This window comes from Apodemus sylvaticus, chromosome 21 (assembly GCF_947179515.1).
Source record: "Apodemus sylvaticus chromosome 21, mApoSyl1.1, whole genome shotgun sequence".
Classification (NCBI taxonomy): Eukaryota; Metazoa; Chordata; class Mammalia; order Rodentia; family Muridae; genus Apodemus; species Apodemus sylvaticus.
The window spans coordinates 23,839,764-23,855,961 of record NC_067492.1 but is presented as its reverse complement, the minus strand read 5'-3'; the positions used below and the strand labels follow the sequence as shown (position 1 = coordinate 23,855,961).

General features: G+C 52.0%; 3 protein-coding genes and 1 long non-coding RNA gene across 11 annotated transcripts in view; 1 reads left to right on the top strand and 3 right to left on the bottom strand.

Annotated features, from left to right (window-relative positions):
* Window positions 1–82: 82 nt before the first annotated feature.
* Window positions 83–5,122, bottom strand: Enkd1 (enkurin domain containing 1). 3 transcript variants are annotated; one of them, XM_052166114.1, is made up of 8 exons: window positions 5,077–5,122; window positions 4,751–4,856; window positions 4,476–4,670; window positions 3,462–3,634; window positions 1,058–1,183; window positions 776–939; window positions 545–681; window positions 83–453 (listed from the first exon to the last, which is right to left on the bottom strand). In XM_052166114.1, the coding sequence occupies exons 2-8, from the start codon at window positions 4,833–4,835 to the stop codon at window positions 293–295; spliced, it is 1,041 nt and encodes a 346-aa protein (XP_052022074.1). In that variant the 5' UTR covers window positions 4,836–4,856; window positions 5,077–5,122; the 3' UTR covers window positions 83–292. The 3 variants fall into 3 exon arrangements, with proteins under 3 accessions (XP_052022074.1, XP_052022075.1, XP_052022077.1); XM_052166115.1 differs by lacking the exon at window positions 5,077–5,122 and adding an exon at window positions 5,001–5,070; XM_052166117.1 differs by lacking the exon at window positions 5,077–5,122 and adding an exon at window positions 4,964–5,015.
* Window positions 5,123–5,350: 228 nt separating this feature from the next.
* C21H16orf86 (chromosome 21 C16orf86 homolog) lies at window positions 5,351–7,257 on the top strand. Its single transcript, XM_052167303.1, has 4 exons — window positions 5,351–5,401; window positions 5,927–6,144; window positions 6,462–6,697; window positions 6,803–7,257. The coding sequence occupies exons 1-4, from the start codon at window positions 5,351–5,353 to the stop codon at window positions 7,210–7,212; spliced, it is 915 nt and encodes a 304-aa protein (XP_052023263.1). The 3' UTR covers window positions 7,213–7,257.
* A 1,532-nt stretch (window positions 7,258–8,789) lies between these two features.
* On the bottom strand, window positions 8,790–10,042 carry LOC127671710 (uncharacterized). Of its 3 annotated transcripts, XR_007974786.1 has the most exons (4): window positions 9,827–10,042; window positions 9,727–9,760; window positions 9,659–9,692; window positions 8,790–9,624 (listed from the first exon to the last, which is right to left on the bottom strand). It is a non-coding gene; the product is annotated as an uncharacterized LOC127671710 (long non-coding RNA). The 3 variants fall into 3 exon arrangements; XR_007974785.1 differs by lacking the exon at window positions 9,659–9,692; XR_007974784.1 differs by lacking the exon at window positions 9,827–10,042 and having other exon boundaries at window positions 9,727–9,780.
* Window positions 10,043–13,759: 3,717 nt separating this feature from the next.
* The window catches only part of Gfod2 (glucose-fructose oxidoreductase domain containing 2), a 42,524-nt gene continuing 40,085 nt past the window's right edge, over window positions 13,760–16,198 (bottom strand). For all 4 annotated transcript variants that reach the window (XM_052166756.1, XM_052166754.1, XM_052166757.1 and 1 more), the window contains one exon: window positions 13,760–15,293. In XM_052166756.1, the coding sequence (XP_052022716.1) occupies window positions 14,395–15,293 (899 nt within the window). In that variant the 3' untranslated portion in view covers window positions 13,760–14,394. The remainder of the gene's footprint in view (window positions 15,294–16,198) is intronic.

Genomic DNA, 16,198 nt, shown 5'->3' with positions numbered 1-16,198 from the left:
CCCTGGACACAAGACTGGAGGGCATGGGCAAGATCTTCGTGTGACGATGCAGCATCTCAAAGACATCCCCAAGGAACATAGCCACTGTGTACAAAAGGTTTAATTTCAACAGAGAAGTTGGGGGGCCGGTGGCTCTTCTACAGCCACTGGTAACTAGGAAGTGCTTTAGATCCTGCCCACCCTGATGCTCCTGTCTTTGGAGCTATGACAGGGCCTGCATCTGCCCTTTGCAGCCACGCGCTGATCAGCACCATGAATCTCCCTGTTAATCTACCCACAAAGGGGGGAAGGGCTAGCTATCCATCTTCACAAAGACTTTGGGTCGGGAAAAGATCTTGACAGCCTCTTCTATTTGCACCAACTTCCGGTCCAGTTCGGCGCGGTGACCCTGGGCTCTCAGCGAGTCTGCCCCAGCAGGTAACAGTACTAGCTCCCGCAGCAGCTGGCTCTGGCCTACAAGGGGGCACGGAGACAGTGAGCGTTGGGCAGGGGTGCATGGTTCTCCCACGGGCTCCCTTCCAGCCACCCTTGCCCAAGCGCTCACTCTGAAGCAGATTGTTCAGTGTCTCTAGCCGCTGACTCTCAGGCATGAGCGTGTGGCCGGGGGGCATGGAGGGGTCAGGTTGGCTACGCTGGCGAGCTTCTGCCTCCTTCCGCCACAGGTCCCTGCGCTCCAACAAGCTGTGAATGCACAGGCCCAGGGTCAGGACACACTGCTCCTCACCCTCCTCAGGGGTCCCCTCATCGCCTTCACCAGCCCACAGGACCTACTTACTAATGGGGCACGTGGCCTTTCTGTGTGGCATTGTAGTGCTCCTGGGCTTGCCGCTGCTGTTCCAGAACCTGTGCCAGGACCTGCATGGAGCGGGAATGGCGCCGGGGGGCTCTCTTGGCAGCTCGGGCGTTGTGACTAATGAAATCCACGCCTAGGCCCGGGCCCTGCAGAGACACGGTAAGCATGGTGGAGGCCCTGTGGCAGCACTGTATCGTACCTCTGGATTTACGCTACCCCAGAACTCCTGGCAGATGGCCTTCAAGTCCCCAGAGACCCTCTCACCTTAGCTTTAGGACCTGGCAGGGTGAGCTGAGGGCTGGAGGCCCGGGATGGGGTGAGCCCAGGGCCACAGCGGGAGTGTGCCCGAAGAAACTGGGCAGGTTCTGTCACAGAGGCAGGGCCAAGCTCCTGGAAGGTAGCGTATGGCAGAAGAATCAGGGAGGCTGCAGGCAGGGTCCGACCACACAACCACCCTCCTTTCTGTCCCTCCTTCCTCTCAGAACTTCTCTGTGCTCATCTGTGTTAGCCTCCTCTTCGTCCCTCACAGCCTTAAAAAAGATACTTTGCTCTCTCCCTTCGGCCTCTTTTAACTACCACCCCCTTCTCCTAGCTCTAGCACCCCAACATTACTGAGGGCTCCCTTCAAGCACCCCTCCAGACCAAAGGCTGCTCCCCTGGACCCACTGTCCTCAATTTGATTGTCAATAACCTTCTGGGCTCACCAGTGAGACCCAGAGCTGTGTATCCATCTGCTTCCTGGACACAGTCCTACCCCCTGGCAGTGCCACAGATGCTTCAGCCTAAATACAGTCTCATGTGACCTTGTCTTTTCTCTCAATCCCGAGTCTCTTTCAGGGTCCCTAGATAGAGAAATAGTAACTATCTCCAAAAACTAACTACTGCCCACCTCTGTCCTCGGGGGGAAAAATATTGTAAGAAATAGTGGTGCATGCCTACAGTCCGAGAACTCAGAAGGCTGAGGTAGAAAGAGTAATGGTTTGGGGTCAGGCTAGGTTATGGGGAGAATTCAAGGACAGCCTGAGGCTACACAGCAAGCTACAGACTCAGAAAAAAAAATTATAAATAAGCTGGGAGTAGTGGGTGGTCCAAAGCCATTATATCCACACCTGGGAGGCTAAGGCAGGAGAATTGTACCAGTTCAAGACCAGCCTGGGCTATATAATGAGCTTGAAGCTAGACTAGGCTACACAGTGAGACCCCGTCTAGAAACAGAGTGGCAGCAGAGGTTGTGGGGCCGGGTGGGTGTGGAGTGGGTGGTGGGCAGCTCGGCAGTTAAGAACACTGGATGCTCTGCCAGAGAGTGTGGATTCTATTCCCAGTACCACACAGCAATTCACAGCTCTCTGTAACTCCAAGTCTAGGAAATCCATACCCTTTCCTGGTCTCTGTGGTGCACAGCGGCATGTGGTGCATGCAGGCACCCAGACACACACACACACACACACACACACACATATTTTATTTTTCGAGACAGGGTTTCTCTGTGTAGCCCTGGCTTTCCTGGAACTCACTCTGTAGACCAGGTTGGCCTCGGAACTCGAAATCCGCCTGCCTCTGCCTCCCAAGTGCTGGGATTAATGGCATGCACCACCACTGCCCGACTCTTTTTTTTTTTTTTTGAAAAAAGTAATGAATTAAGAGAAAAAGAAGAAAGTAGCAAACACCTTTAGTTCCAGCACTTGGGAGGTGGATAAAGGAGGGTTAGAAAGTCTGAGCATTTGAGGTCAGCTGGGCTACATGAAACAGATGGAGATAGAGAAACTGAGAACGGGTTAGTAGGAAGGTCGTGGGTATAATTTAGTGAGTACCCAGTTGCGCGTGTCCCAGGATTCAATCTCCAGTATCACATGTTGATATGTAACTTAGGTAGTTCTTTCAGATATGCACCCAGCTGGCTTTCTGTTCAAACCTTCTGCTTCCCCTCCAAATCAAATTCTACCTACTATGCCCACTGCCCGTCCTCCGCTGATGCCAGAACTTCTACCTCCCTGTGGGGTCTCGTCTCTATAGAATGCTCTCTTCCTCTAGCCTAACCCTTACTTGCCCTGATGCCATCAGCTCCCTAGAGAAGGTCCACCCAAACGTCTTAGTCTTTTGTGATCACCCTCCCACCACACACACACACACACACACTCACACACACACCACATACACACCACACACACATGCACACATGCACACCACATGCGTGTGTGCGCACACACACACACCACACACACCACACACACACACACACACACACACACGCACGCACCACACATGCACACACACCACACACACACACCACACACACATACCACACACGCACACACACACACACACACACACACACACACACACGCACACACACACACGCACACAGTGAACGCGTGCGTACACACACACCACACACACACACCACACACGAGCGCACACACACCACACACACACAGCACACACGCACCACACACACGCGCGCGCACCCCCACACACACACACCACACACCCCACACACACACACCACACACCCCACACACACACCACACCCCACACACCACACCACACACACACCACACACCACACACACACACACACACACACACCACACACACACCCTCTAAGTTAGATCAGGATATAATTGCCTTGGCCAAGATGGATGATATGTCCGCCTTCCTGGGACAGATACCTTCATCTTGGCCTTGACTCGAGACTCCACGTTGTCATACTTGGGTGAGCGCCACAGGGCCTTCAGGGGCTTAGGCTGGCCCTGCTCCCGGCTGCGTTCCTGGTCTTGGAAGCGCCTCTGAATCTCTTTGATCCGCCTCAAGTTTTCCTTCTCATAGTCTTTTGGAGTCTTCCCTGGAGGGGTTCGGGGTGGAATGTTGCTAGGGACAGCCCGACAAATGGCCCTGCAGCTCGGACAACACTGCATATAGATTCACACCCTACCCTTTGCAGAAAGATCGCTCAGACATTCTGGGAAATGTCTAGTATATGACAGGCCCTGGGTTCAATCTCCTACATCACATGCACACAAAAATTCTTAAATACAACCAAGACCTCAGTCATGGAGGTTAGAGACCATACACATAGCACCATTATCCACGTATTTCCTTCCACAGTAATCCTCCTAGTTATCTTCTACATTTTATGATGATGCATACCATTAATCTCTGTGTATGTTATACACATGTCCTGTCTTGTCAATTGCCTCCAACTGTGGCTCCCATATTTTTTCCCCATAATTTATTTTTTTAATTCACATTATATCCCAATTGTAGCATCCTCCTCCCTCCTGGTCCCACCCATGTCAAATCCCTCCCCCCATTACCCTCTTCCCTTCTCCTCAGAAAAGGGGAAGCCTCCCTTGGACACCAGCACACCCTGGGACGACTCCAGTACGACTCCAGTACTTTTTAATCCTGTTTTCCTAACAGCTATAGGACTTGGCACAAAGAAGGCACTAAGTAAACAATGTTCCATCAAGGTGTGAAAGCTTGAAGCTAGCTAGGGCTTTCTGCAGAAGCCTGGACTCTGATCCTCCCGGCGGGTATTGTATTTTGCCCTTCTTTTATGCTAGAGAAACTAAGGCCCAGAAAAGAACATTAACTGTATGAGCTCAAGGCGATCAGGAAGCACCCTATTTTAATCTCGGCTTTTGACCTACGAATGCCTCAATACCCCATCTGCAAGGACTTACTCTTGGGAGAGACCCCTGAACCAAGGGAGATGCCCCGCAGTTGCAGCAACACGTCCCCCACGCCTCGCTGGCCACGCTCTAGGATCTCTCGGGCTCCAGGCCTGATTCGAGGGCCACGAGGAGGACTGGAGTCGAGGTCGCGACCTGAAGTCAGTAGGTCCAGCTTCAACGCATTTCCTTCCAGGCGTCCTTGGGCTGAAGAGCAAGACGCGGTGGAAAGCCGTGCTCAGGGGTGGGGCGGGGTACTCGCCCCGCCGCGGCACCCAGCAACTCACCCGAGGCCGGCCTCCGGTAGTAGTCCGGGCAGAGAGTAGGGTCCGGGGGGATGGGTCCAGAGATGCGGGACGGGCCCTCGCACATGATCCTGCTGCAGCCCTGCAACTGTGCACCAGGGCCTGTTGCGCTGCGCAACTCCCCACTCTAATCCCGGTCCACCCTCCACCCGAGCCCTCTCCCGCGGTACCCCCCATCACCGACCCCCCACCCACCCCTCGACTACCGCCCGTCTCTAGGCTCAGCCTGTACCACTGCCCCGAGACTAGCCCACCGCCTTGAGGGGTTCGTGGCCCCTCCCCCGCAAGGCCCCAGCCTGGGCTCTCACTGGAGCAGTTTTAGCGCCAACTGTTGCAAGCCGGTAGGAGTTGCTGTTGCTTGGCAACAAATGGCTTCCTGAGGTCAGGGGTCAAATGACTACGGCGAAAAGCCTTCTGGGGTTTGTAGTTCCAGATGAGCAGCGATTCTAAGTCTCGGGTCGCAACAGGATCCTTACCTCTCAGCCTCTCTCCCCCACCAACACTGAGCACCAGTCCAGCCCCGCTCTGGGCCTGTGGTCTTCTCCTAGCAACCGTCGAGAGATGCACTGATTCCTCATAGCCATGGCCTCAGCAGGGGCCAAGAGGCAGCCAGAAGCCCAGAATGGGGCTGCGGTAGGGTTAGCCCAGGTTGCAGAGATCCTTGAGGTGACTTGGGCATTTCAAAGCTCAGGAAGGGTAGGGTAGGAGAGGTGGGACTCTAGGTGACCCAACCCTCTAATGCTAGGCCAAGCCCTGCAAATAGAGAGGCCTAAGCTGGTTGCCTTTATATTTTGTGGCCAATATGTAGTTAGGAGAGCAGCCGCACCCCCCCACCCCCAACCAAGGGAGATGCACCCCAATCGCAGCAGCTTTGGGCTTTGAATAATTTGGGGGATTTTTTTTTTGTTTGTTTGTTTTTGTTTGTTGTTTGTTTTTTGTTTTGTTATGTTTGAGACAGGGTTTCTCAGTGTAGCCCTGGCTGTCCTGGAACTCACTCTGTAGACCAGGCTGGCCTTGAACTCAAAAATCTGCCTGCCTCTGCCTCCCAAGCACTAGGATTAAAGGCGTGCGCCACTACTGCCAGTCAGCTTTGAGTAAATGGTCCCCACAATACTTTGCCTGGCCACTGGCTACCAATTCCCTATGTCCATCTTATAGTGTCCAGGGACCGAAGAATGTCTGGTGCCAGCAAATGAGCCCTGCAGAACCCCAGCTGAAGACAAATGTCCAGTAGGGCCCAGCTTAGAGCCAGAGCTCCACGAGGAAGGGATAAACCCAGGAGAGGAAGGGCTCAATCCAGGGGCGGAAGCAGGAGAGGAGAGAGGACCCAAGCCTACATCACCCATCGTGAGACCAGCACATGGACCCAAGAGAAAGTGAGAGGGCTTTCGGAGGGAAGGGCTTGGGGAGGTGGGTCTTATGCCTGGAGATTCCTGAATCCCCATTCCTTCAAGGCAGAGATTCTTGTCTTCCACCAATACCCCCTCACTCCCAACTCCTGTTTCTCTAGAACAGTCGGGGTGGAAGTGTGGATTTGGGAGACTGAGCCACCATGAACACTGGGCCTCTATTAGGCTTGGAGCCTCACTAAGAAACGGACAGCTAGCTAGTTCTAGTATTGGTTGGTGGGCAAGCAGGGTAAGCCCTAGTCTGAAGGCCCCGGGAACCAAAGGCTGAAGCCTGCCTCTTTCAGGCCTCTTGTCCAAGGCCTGGCTACCCCAGGGCCAAGCTGCCATGCCCATCCTAGGGCAGAAGCTGAATTGCCACCAGGGCTGCAGCAGCAGAAGGAAGAGCCAGAAGGCAGCCATAGCGAATCCTCACTGTCATCGAAACAGCACAAAAAAGCCAAGAAACGCAAGAGTGTAGGGGCTCCTGCGCCCCCAGCTGTGGCCAGCACATCTGCGCCCGCCGAGACCTTCGGGTTGGAGCGTGAGTGGCAATCCCTGGGCTTTTTTTTCTTTTTATCTTTGTCTTCTGAGTCTCACATGGCACAGCCTGGTGCTCCAGCCTTTGCTCTGCCTTGGGTCCTTGCAGGAAAAGCCCAACGCTTGCGGCCACTGTACCAGTACATCAACTACTGCAACCCAGAGCTGAATCAGGCAGGGGATGGGGACAGGGAGCCGGAGGTAGAGCCTGAGTCAGAGTTAGCCCTGGTTCCTGAGGAGGCAGGCGCGGAACAGCTGCAGCTGCAGACCTTGCTGCCCATGGCAGGTGAGCTGGCCTTAGGCCTTCCTTTGCCTTGCCCGAATCCATTAGTGCCGCTGACCCATAGTCATCCTCCTCTGGTAGAGGAAGTTGGAGAGGAACCTGGGGGTCTGTCTAGTCTAAGGGTGAGCGGTGGCCTCAAGGCTGAGGTGGATAAGACAACCCAAGTGGATATTGACAAGATGTTGAGTGTCTGTGCTGCCCCTCTTGTGCCCCCACTCTCCCCCCAGTACAAATGACCATCTGTCTCCCCATTGAGAATGCCCCTGCTCTAGGCCCAAACAATGGCTCTAAGTCCATTGGCCTAAACCATCGGGTGGAAGAAGGAATTTAGTCATTGTCTATACTTAAGAATTTGTGCTCACTGAAAATAAACATTCCCCCCCCCCTTTAAGACTGTGATTCCTCAAATATGGTTGCCTGCATTGGGAAAGAGGTTGGGGAGCAGGAAGGAGGATGGCTGGTCATTTGGATCAATGGGGACCTTGAATGACAGACGCCAGAGCACGACCGACCGCAGACTTGTGTCAGAGTACATGCTTACGCACCCCAGATTAAAGTACACACACCACCAAAGTACACACACCACCAAAGTACACACACCACCAAAGTACACACACCACCAAAGTCCAACTTTGTGAAACAGTGGGTTTTAATGGGGTTACTGAAGGGGGCAGAAATGATGCAAAGACAGTTGCATCGCCAAAGTTCATCCTAGCATGAGTGACCGCTGACAAAGATGGGAACCTGGAGCACACTGCATAGTTTGAAGGTGGCGGAACAGGTTGGAGAGTGTCCTTTCCAGGTATCTGTTGGTGTAAACTTCCAGTCTGCGGGGATTCTGCTTTGTCCAGGCTTCTGGCCTGGACCTGACAATCTTCTGTGCAGCTCAGCTTCCCTGTCTGAAGGCTTCTTACTATCCAGGTGTGGGGCTGCAGACCTGTCCCAGGCAAGCTAGGCTCAGGCCTGACTCTGCCCTTTCATTTGGGAGGTAGAGACAGGTGGATGATGAGTTCAAGGCCAGTCTCGTTCTCATAGTAAATCTAAGGCCAGGGTATATACTACATGGGGCTCTGTCTTTAAAAACGAGGCGTGGTGATGCACACCTTTAATCCTGGGACTCAGAGGCAGAAACAGGTGAATCTCTGGGTTTGAGGTCTACAGAGTGAATCCCAGCAGCCAGGGCTACACGGAAAAGCCTTTTCTTGAAAAGTCCGAAAAAAAGGAGAGGGGGATAGAGAGATGGCTCTGGTTAAGAGTACTTGCTAAGCTGGGCAGTGATGGCACAAACCTTTAAACCCAGCACTCAGGAAACAGAGGCAGGTGGATCTCTGTGAGTTAGTTCATGGTCAGCCTGGTCTAAGACTACACAGAAAAATTTCTCTCTCTCTCTCTCTCTCTCTCTCTCTCTCTCTCAAACAAACAAACAAAACAAACAAAACAAAATAAACAGACAAACAAAAACCCAAGAACGCTTGCTGCTGTTTAAAAGGACCCAGGCTCAACTCCCAACACCTCCTTCCTGTCTAACTCCTGTCCCAGGGGATCTAACGCCCTCTTTCAGCTTCTGTCTGCACCAGGCACATGCTATAATGTACGAACATGCAGGCAAAACATTCATGTAGGGGCCGGTGAGATGGCTCAGCAGTTAAGAGCAATGAGTGCTTTTCCAAAGGTCCCGAATTCAAATCCCAGCAACCACATGGTGGCTCACAACCATCCGTAATGAGATCTGACGCCCTCTTCTGGTATTTCATGTACATGAGGTTTGTTTTTTTTTTTTTAAAGACTTATTTATTATTATATGTAAGTCCACTGTAGCTGTCTTCAGACACACCAGAAGAGGGCATCAGATCTCATTACAGATGGTTGTGAGCCACCATGTGGTTGCTGGGATTTGAACTCAGGACCTCCGGAAGAACAGACAGTGCTCTTTACTACTGAGCCATCTCTCCAGCCCCATAAAATACTTTTAAAAACTGATCTCTACTCATCGTCATAGAGCAGCCAGGCTGCACTTTGCCCACAGATGGTCCCTGGGGACGGGTGACAGTAAATGAATGCACTTTTTGGAGCTGTAAGGCCTTCACTGGAGGATGGCCGCCTCCGGTCCCAGAGAGCACTCTGCAAAGAGCTGTGAGCAATCTGTGCAGACAAACCACTACTGGTCCTCCAAAACCTTCGAGGTGGAGTTTTCCACATGAAATGCATTTCTTCCTGTCTCAAGCTAAGATCCTGGCATTACTACTGACCCTGTTCCCTACAAGGGAATCTACCTTCTCTATTGAGAGGGTCAGCCCCTGGGCCTGGACCTCAGACATCTTCGGGTAGGACCCTCAAGTTCCTCCTGCCTGTGGTCTCTGACCTCACAGATTCATGCCGTAATCCTGCTGATGTCACTGTCACACAGTACCTGCACTCTTGAGGATGTCACTGTCACACAGTACCTGCACTCTTGAGGATGTCACTGTCACACAGTACCTGCACTCTTGAGGATGTCACTGTCACACAGTACCTGCACTCTTGGGGATGTCACTGTCACACAGTACCTGCACTCTTGAGGATGTCACTGTCACACAGTACCTGCACTCTTGAGGATGTCACTGTCACACAGTACCTGCACTCTTGAGGATGTCACTGTCACACAGTACCTGCACTCTTGGGGATGTCACTGTCACACAGTACCTGCACTCTTGAGGATGTCACTGTCACACAGTACCTGCACTCTTGGGGATGTCACTGTCACACAGTACCTGCACTCTTGAGGATGTCACTGTCACACAGTACCTGCACTCTTGAGGATGTCATTGTCAGAGTACCTGCATTCTTGATGATGTCACTGTCACACAGTACCTGCATTCTTGATGATGTCACTGTCCCTCTAGCATCTTGCTCTTACCTCAGCTGCTTTGAATCTCTTTAATGGCTGCTTAAAATTCCCTGATCAACCAGACTTTTTTTGTTTTCATTGTATACACGGGGTTTTCCCTGTCTACTATACCTTTGTTCCTTTCATCCTTCTACCTGGCAAGCACATGCGTGACCTTGAGACACAACACACACACACACACACACTTTTCTGCTAAGTCAGGAAGCACTGCATTGCCCTGAATTTGTAACATTATTTTATCCCACTGTCACTGTGAGCTGTGTATTAGACTGTGCACCCCTAGATCACACATCATTGGGTCACCCCTACCTAGTGGGGGGGCCTCCCATCAAAGCATGGAGGCCAAAGTTGAAGAAGATACAGAGGTGGCAGGCACAGAGCACTAAAGACATCCAAAGCCCACCGGCCACTCCTGGAATACTAGCGCAGCAGGATCACTGGATGGGGAGGACGCCGGTGATAGCAGCATGGGCGTGGCCCTCTTTCCCGGCATCATTCCAGGCTGCTCCCTCCATTGCAAGTTTTTCTAGATGCTTTCCGGCCCACAGCAAGGTCACTGACAAGCCCTAATGTCAGGACATTTGTCTCTCCATCTACTTCCTGCACTGATTCCATCAGGTGATACTGTCTCCAGGGACCATGCAGACACAGTCCTGCCTACTGAGGATGACTGCTCATGATCTGAGCTGTTTCACAGCTAAGATAACTGAGTTTGACATCCGTATTTTATGACCTAAGTAGATGCCTGCAGAGATATGGCTTTATGGTAAACTCTGGAGTCCTGTCCTCTGCAGAGTTCTACACCGTCTGTGGACCAAGGGACTCTTGCCTGTTGTGGCATGACTCAAGCGTAGCAACATCCCTTCTTTCTGTGCTCCAGGGCTGGAGCAGCAGGGATCTGGTACTACAAAGACAGTTCATGTTCATGCTTAGAGAACAATTCCTGAGGCCCAGTCCTGTAGTCCCGTCTTAGCAGGGTGCATGATGGGCGTGGCTCGCTTTCTCAGCATCATTCCAACAGAGCCAACAGGACAAGGATTGCTATGGTTAGATGCTCATGGAGGGGCACGGATGATAGGGCAAGGGCCATTTACCCTAGGGAGAAGTGATACCAAGACAAGCTTTATCCCTGGAGAGCCTTTGTGGCCTGAGGTAACCCAGGGCGGAGCTTGTCTGGGTGTGGAAGAGGCCCACAGGCCTCTGAGGGCTGCTCAGTGGAAACAGAGGGCACGGCTTGGCAGGACTCTGGCCGCACAAGCATGGAGGGGTGTGAACAAGCGGGAGTCCTAACTATGATAAACTACTGTAGCCTAAAGAAGGTCACAGACCTAAGTAGTAGCTGGAGTCAAGCCCTACTGTAGCCCAGACCGAGGATAAAATGTTGTCTCTTTATGCTGAGAACCACATCTTAGTGCCCTCGCATGCCTCGCTGTGTATCTGCTTCTGTACATGTGCTTGTTTTTAAAACTTGAAAAAAAATTTTTTTTGCTAGAAGTCTGTAATGACTATAAAATATAAAGCCCAGCTGGGCAGGGCAGTGGTGGCGCACGCCTGTAATCCCAGCACTTGGGAGGCAGAGGCAGGTGGATTTCTGAGTTTGAGGCCAGCCTGGTCTACAGAGTGAGTTTCAGGGCAGCAAGGGCTACACAGAGAAACCCTGTCTCGAAAAAAAAACCAAAATACAAAAAAACAAATAAAATAAAATAAAGCCCACCAATCAGGAAAATAGCCAAAGGTGACACTGTACATCCAGCCAATAATACCCAGTGCCTGAGATAACACATCAGGGGATGACACACAATACAGCTGAGTTCTGTCCCTCCGAGCACAGATCGGTGGTGTCTTGGGGGTCTGCTTCTCTCATAGCTTGACATTATGGAGAGGTTGCTTAGGAGGGAGTTGTGGAGGGAGGGAGAAAGCAGATATCATGACTGGGTGAGTAAAAAGCCTGGATTTGCTTGAAGGTCGAAGACTTAACAGGTATTTTGGAAGTTCTCATCTGGCTGGGGTATATCAAAGAGAGCTAATATAGAAGAAACTTCTACCTGAAAGTATAGTCCTGGGAGCTGCTGCCTTCTTCCAGGAGGGGGCGCTGCAGGACAAGTCTGGAACTAGTTGGGCTCATTCACCCCTGGGCTCTAGGCTGCAAGTATCTGGGCCATAAAGGCTCAGATCACTTCATTCTTAGTGACTGCGAGTGCTTGTTCCAGAGAGATGGAAAGCTGTCAGGGGTCTGGATCTAGACTCTCAGAGATGCCCTCAAAGTCTCTGTGCCTTCATAAAAGTAGTCCCGCCCCATGTCTACTTACCACCTGCTCCAGCACTGGAGTCATTTTCTGAGCACAAACCGGGTCAAAAAAAAACAAAACAGAAACAAAAACAAACAAACAAAAAAACAAAACCAAAAAACTACTTCTTCATTTTTGGTCTTCCTGGCCATTCTCAGCTAAGGCGGGATCTTTTTTTTTTTTTTTTTTTGTCTTATTCTTTGTTTTTGTTTTTTTGCTTGTTCCCCCCCACCCCCAGGACAGGGTTTCTCTGTGTATCCCAGGCTGTCCTGGAACTCACTCTGTAGACCAGGTTGGCCTTAAACTCAGAAATCCTCCTGCCTCTGCCTCCCAAGTGCTGGGATTAAAGGCGTGCACCACCACCACCACCACCTAGCAACAGGATCTTGGCATATAAATATACAAGGGCAGCTGGAGCTGAGCTGAGCAGACTAGAAACGGGCAGTCTTGTTAGCTTCCTGAGGGTGGGCTCTGTGCAGTGCCTCCATACTTCAGGCCAGGCTGAATCCTGCTGCAGAAGGTCAGTGCCTCCGCGTCTGTGAGAAGATTCTCCAGTGTTGGAATAAGGGCAATTTAAGGTCAGAAGCTAAAGTCCTGACCTAGTAACTGCCTCTCTGCTCCTCCTGGTCAGAGATAAAGGACACAGATTTTGTTTTGTTCTGAGACATGTTCTTGCTATGTAGACCAGGCTGGCCTTGAACTTGGTTCACTCTGGAAGCCCAGCCCAGCATCAGCACTCCTCCCTTACTTTGCCTCACAAAGACGACGTTTGAAATCAGGACAGCACAGGGACATAGGTCCAAAGATTTCTACAAGTGGGGCCAAGAGGAAGACGAAGGCCTTGTTGGCAAGGAGTCCAGATGAGAAGGAGGAAAACTGAAGAAAGAACAGGCTTCATGGAGACTTCATAAGCCAGCAGACTGACAAGGAAATCAAAGTGGGCAGAGTCCTCCCTTCAAGTCCCCACCCAGCTCTGACCAGTCCCTGTCTACACAGCCAGCTAATCAGCACAGCTGGGGGTTTGCCGGATGACTCAAACAGTGCCAGTTAAACCTGTTCCAAAGGGTGGCAAGGGCCCCTTCCTCCTTACGCTCCTCCCCCGAGGGCTCTCCTGAAGCCAGTGACACAATAGCTTCCAGAACACAACCCTGGGGCTGGAGATGGCTCAGCAGTTAAAGGTTCAGTTCCCAGCATCTACTTCTTGCTCCAGGAAACCTGATGCCATCTTCTGGCCTCTTTGGGCACCTGCACTAATGCACACACATGCGCGCACAAACACACAAACACAGACACGCATACATACACATAGATAATAAATCTTAAAAAAATAAACGACCCTTCCATGACGTCCAGGCTAGGGGGCCCGGCCCCAGGCTCCCCATGCAGTCTTCTTGGAATGGCAGGTTGGGCAGCAGCCTAAGAAGGAGCCTCACACCTTCTCTGCTGCAGATATCTGGAGGGCTTTTGGGATTGAGCCATGAGCTAAGCCAAAAGCTCAGAGCTGCTCTGTAGCCCATGAAGAAAGGAGAACGAGGGATCTCCAGCCATCAACAAGCCTTCCATTATTAAAGAAACCCAACCCCAAACAAACGACCACACACCATGATGTCACTTTTTTTCTGACTTATTTACTGGCATTTCTCAGATGTTCTACAGTTCCCCTTTGTCTCCTCTCTGCCAAGTCAGGGGCCCTCCTCCCTAGAGCTATGCATAAGACAGAAACCTCCTTTTTTCTTGGAAGGGCTTGCAAGGGGGCTGAAAGGGTCAGACCACGTGGGACGGTGGGGGACGATCCCTAAGGGATGACCTGTCACCGCCCTCTCCAGTCTCGGATGCCTGGTCCAGGACAGGCAAGGCTCCTTGCCATCTCCTGCAAGGACTCCACCAAGCTAGTTCCTTATTGGGTTTTCTCATCCTGTGAGATGACAACTCAGCCTGTAGAGCCCACGGATTGATCGTCACTGGCACTGCTCACTGGCAGAACCACAGGGGGCCAGGCTACGGCACTACCTGCACACGCTGCTAGCCTAAGCTATGACGGCAGGAACATTTGCTGCCTTGCAAGTCTGAGGAGTCAATGATAGACGGGTGGGCTTTTTCCTTGGTCACCTTCAGTTGGCTCCTAACCCTGGCCCCAAGCTGATTTATTAAATGAAAGACACTGTGTCTCTGCTCTAGCCAATCACAGCTCCCAATGCCCTCCCTGATCCCTCTGCCCCGTGGGAGGGAGCGCACGTGCAGGCTCACAGGTTGTTCCGCTGAAGCGTTTCACTCAGGTTGTGGTTGGCATCTGGCTCCTCTGTCAGCATCTCCACAGTCTCCCATTCCCCAGATCGGCTGGACCTTTTAATGGCATCTACCACGCTCTGCATATACAGTCCGTCCTCAAATGAGGCAGCCATAGAGACAGGGGCGCGGTCCCAGGTACGGCGATCCCCCTGCCCCTGGAAGGACTGACGCAAGGCCTGAACCATATAGACCATACCTTTCAAATAAAGCAGTGGGACATCCTGAGGACCCTGCTCAGGGAGCCCTGCGCCCACAGCCAGAGAGTCTCTCACCAGCAGCTCCTCCTGTGCAGCGGAGTTCTTCTGCCCATAGAGATCGGCTCCCCGGGCCACAAGGCGCCCTGCCGAGCCCACTACCATGATCTCATGCACAAAGGCCCCTGGCATGTTGAAGTTGAGTGTCACTGTGCTGCACACCCCCCCACCCATGAGCATCTGGAAAAAACAGAAGTCATCACTGGTGACATGCCGGATGCCACGGATGGTGGCGTTCTGCCTCACGAAGGTTTTGAGCAGCCCATGCACCTTCTCGGCTTTCTGGCCAGTCACGTGGGTCAACAGGTCCACGATATAGGTACCCATGGTATGCAGGCCCCCGCCACCCATAAGCTCGTCACAAATCCAGCCGTAGCCGGGGCTGAGCAGGCTCCCGGAGTAGATGCGGGCGTCGCAGATCATCACGGCCCCCACGTAGTGCTCCGCGATCAGCTGCTTCATGCGCACAAAAGCAGGCAGGAAGCGCAGAACGTTCCCCACCAGGCTCATCAGCTGTGGGTAGTAGCGAGATGCCGTCACCATCCGGAAGGCGTCCACAGATGTCGCTGCCTTCTCGCATACCACGTTCTTCCCAATTCCTATGACAAAAGACAATGGGAAAAGTTCAAAGTTCCTTGTGTGTGTGTGTGTGTGTGTGAGAGAGAGAGAGAGAGAGAGAGAGAGAGAGAGAGTGTGTGTGTGTGTGTGTGTGTGTGTGTGTGTGTGAGAGAGAGAGAGAGAGAGAGAGAGAGAGAGAGAGAGAGAGAGAGAGAGAGAGAGAGAGAAAACAATCTTTTGTTTGTTTGGTTTTGAGATAAGTTTCTCTAGGTAGCTTTGGCTATTCCAGAACTCTCTCTGTAGGCCAGGCTAACCTTGAACTCAGAGATACATGCCTGTCTCTGCCTCCCAGGTGCTGAGATTAAAGGTATGAGCCACCACCACACAAATTTATTTCTCAAGCCTGACTAGGTGGGATATACCTATAATCTCATCATTTGGGGTGGGGGTAGGGGTAGAGGCAGGAAGATCTGGATTACATAACATTCGGTATATACAAGTGCACGCGCGCGCGCGCACACACACACACACACACTCACACCCCTCCAAGGAAGATGCTCTAGGAATGTCGCTTATATAAACAGGTGATCTGGAACAGAGGGAGACTTAGAACACATTTAAAAGGTCTCAGTAGGCTAGGCAGTGGTGGTGCATGCCTTTAATCCCAGCACGTGGGAGGCAGAGGCAGGCAGATTTCTGAGTTCAAGGCCAGACCTGGTCTAGAGTGAGTTCCAGGATAGCCAGGGCTACACAGAGAACCCCTGGCTCAAAAAAACCACACATACACACACACACACACACACACACACACACACACACACAGGTCTCAGTAACTTCAAGAGTAAGTCTTTCTAGTAGAAAATGGTGGGTATTGGGGATGACCAGGACCAAGGGAGGCTTGACAGGGGAGTTCTGGGGGTAACAGAACAGAGACAAAGGGCATGCA

Coding starts and splice junctions, on each gene's coding strand:
- Enkd1 (XM_052166114.1), bottom strand. CDS start 4,835: ATGTGCGAGGGCCCGTCCCGCATCTCTGGACCCATCCCCCCGGACCCT. Junction 940..1,057: donor TGCCAGGTCCTAAAGCTAAG/GTGAGAGGGTCT, acceptor GTGTCTCTGCAG/GGCCCGGGCCTAGGCGTGGA. Junction 682..775: donor AAAGGCCACGTGCCCCATTA/GTAAGTAGGTCC, acceptor GTGCATTCACAG/CTTGTTGGAGCGCAGGGACC.
- C21H16orf86 (XM_052167303.1), top strand. CDS start 5,351: ATGGCCTCAGCAGGGGCCAAGAGGCAGCCAGAAGCCCAGAATGGGGCT. Junction 5,402..5,926: donor AAGCCCAGAATGGGGCTGCG/GTAGGGTTAGCC, acceptor TCCATCTTATAG/TGTCCAGGGACCGAAGAATG. Junction 6,145..6,461: donor GCACATGGACCCAAGAGAAA/GTGAGAGGGCTT, acceptor TGCCTCTTTCAG/GCCTCTTGTCCAAGGCCTGG.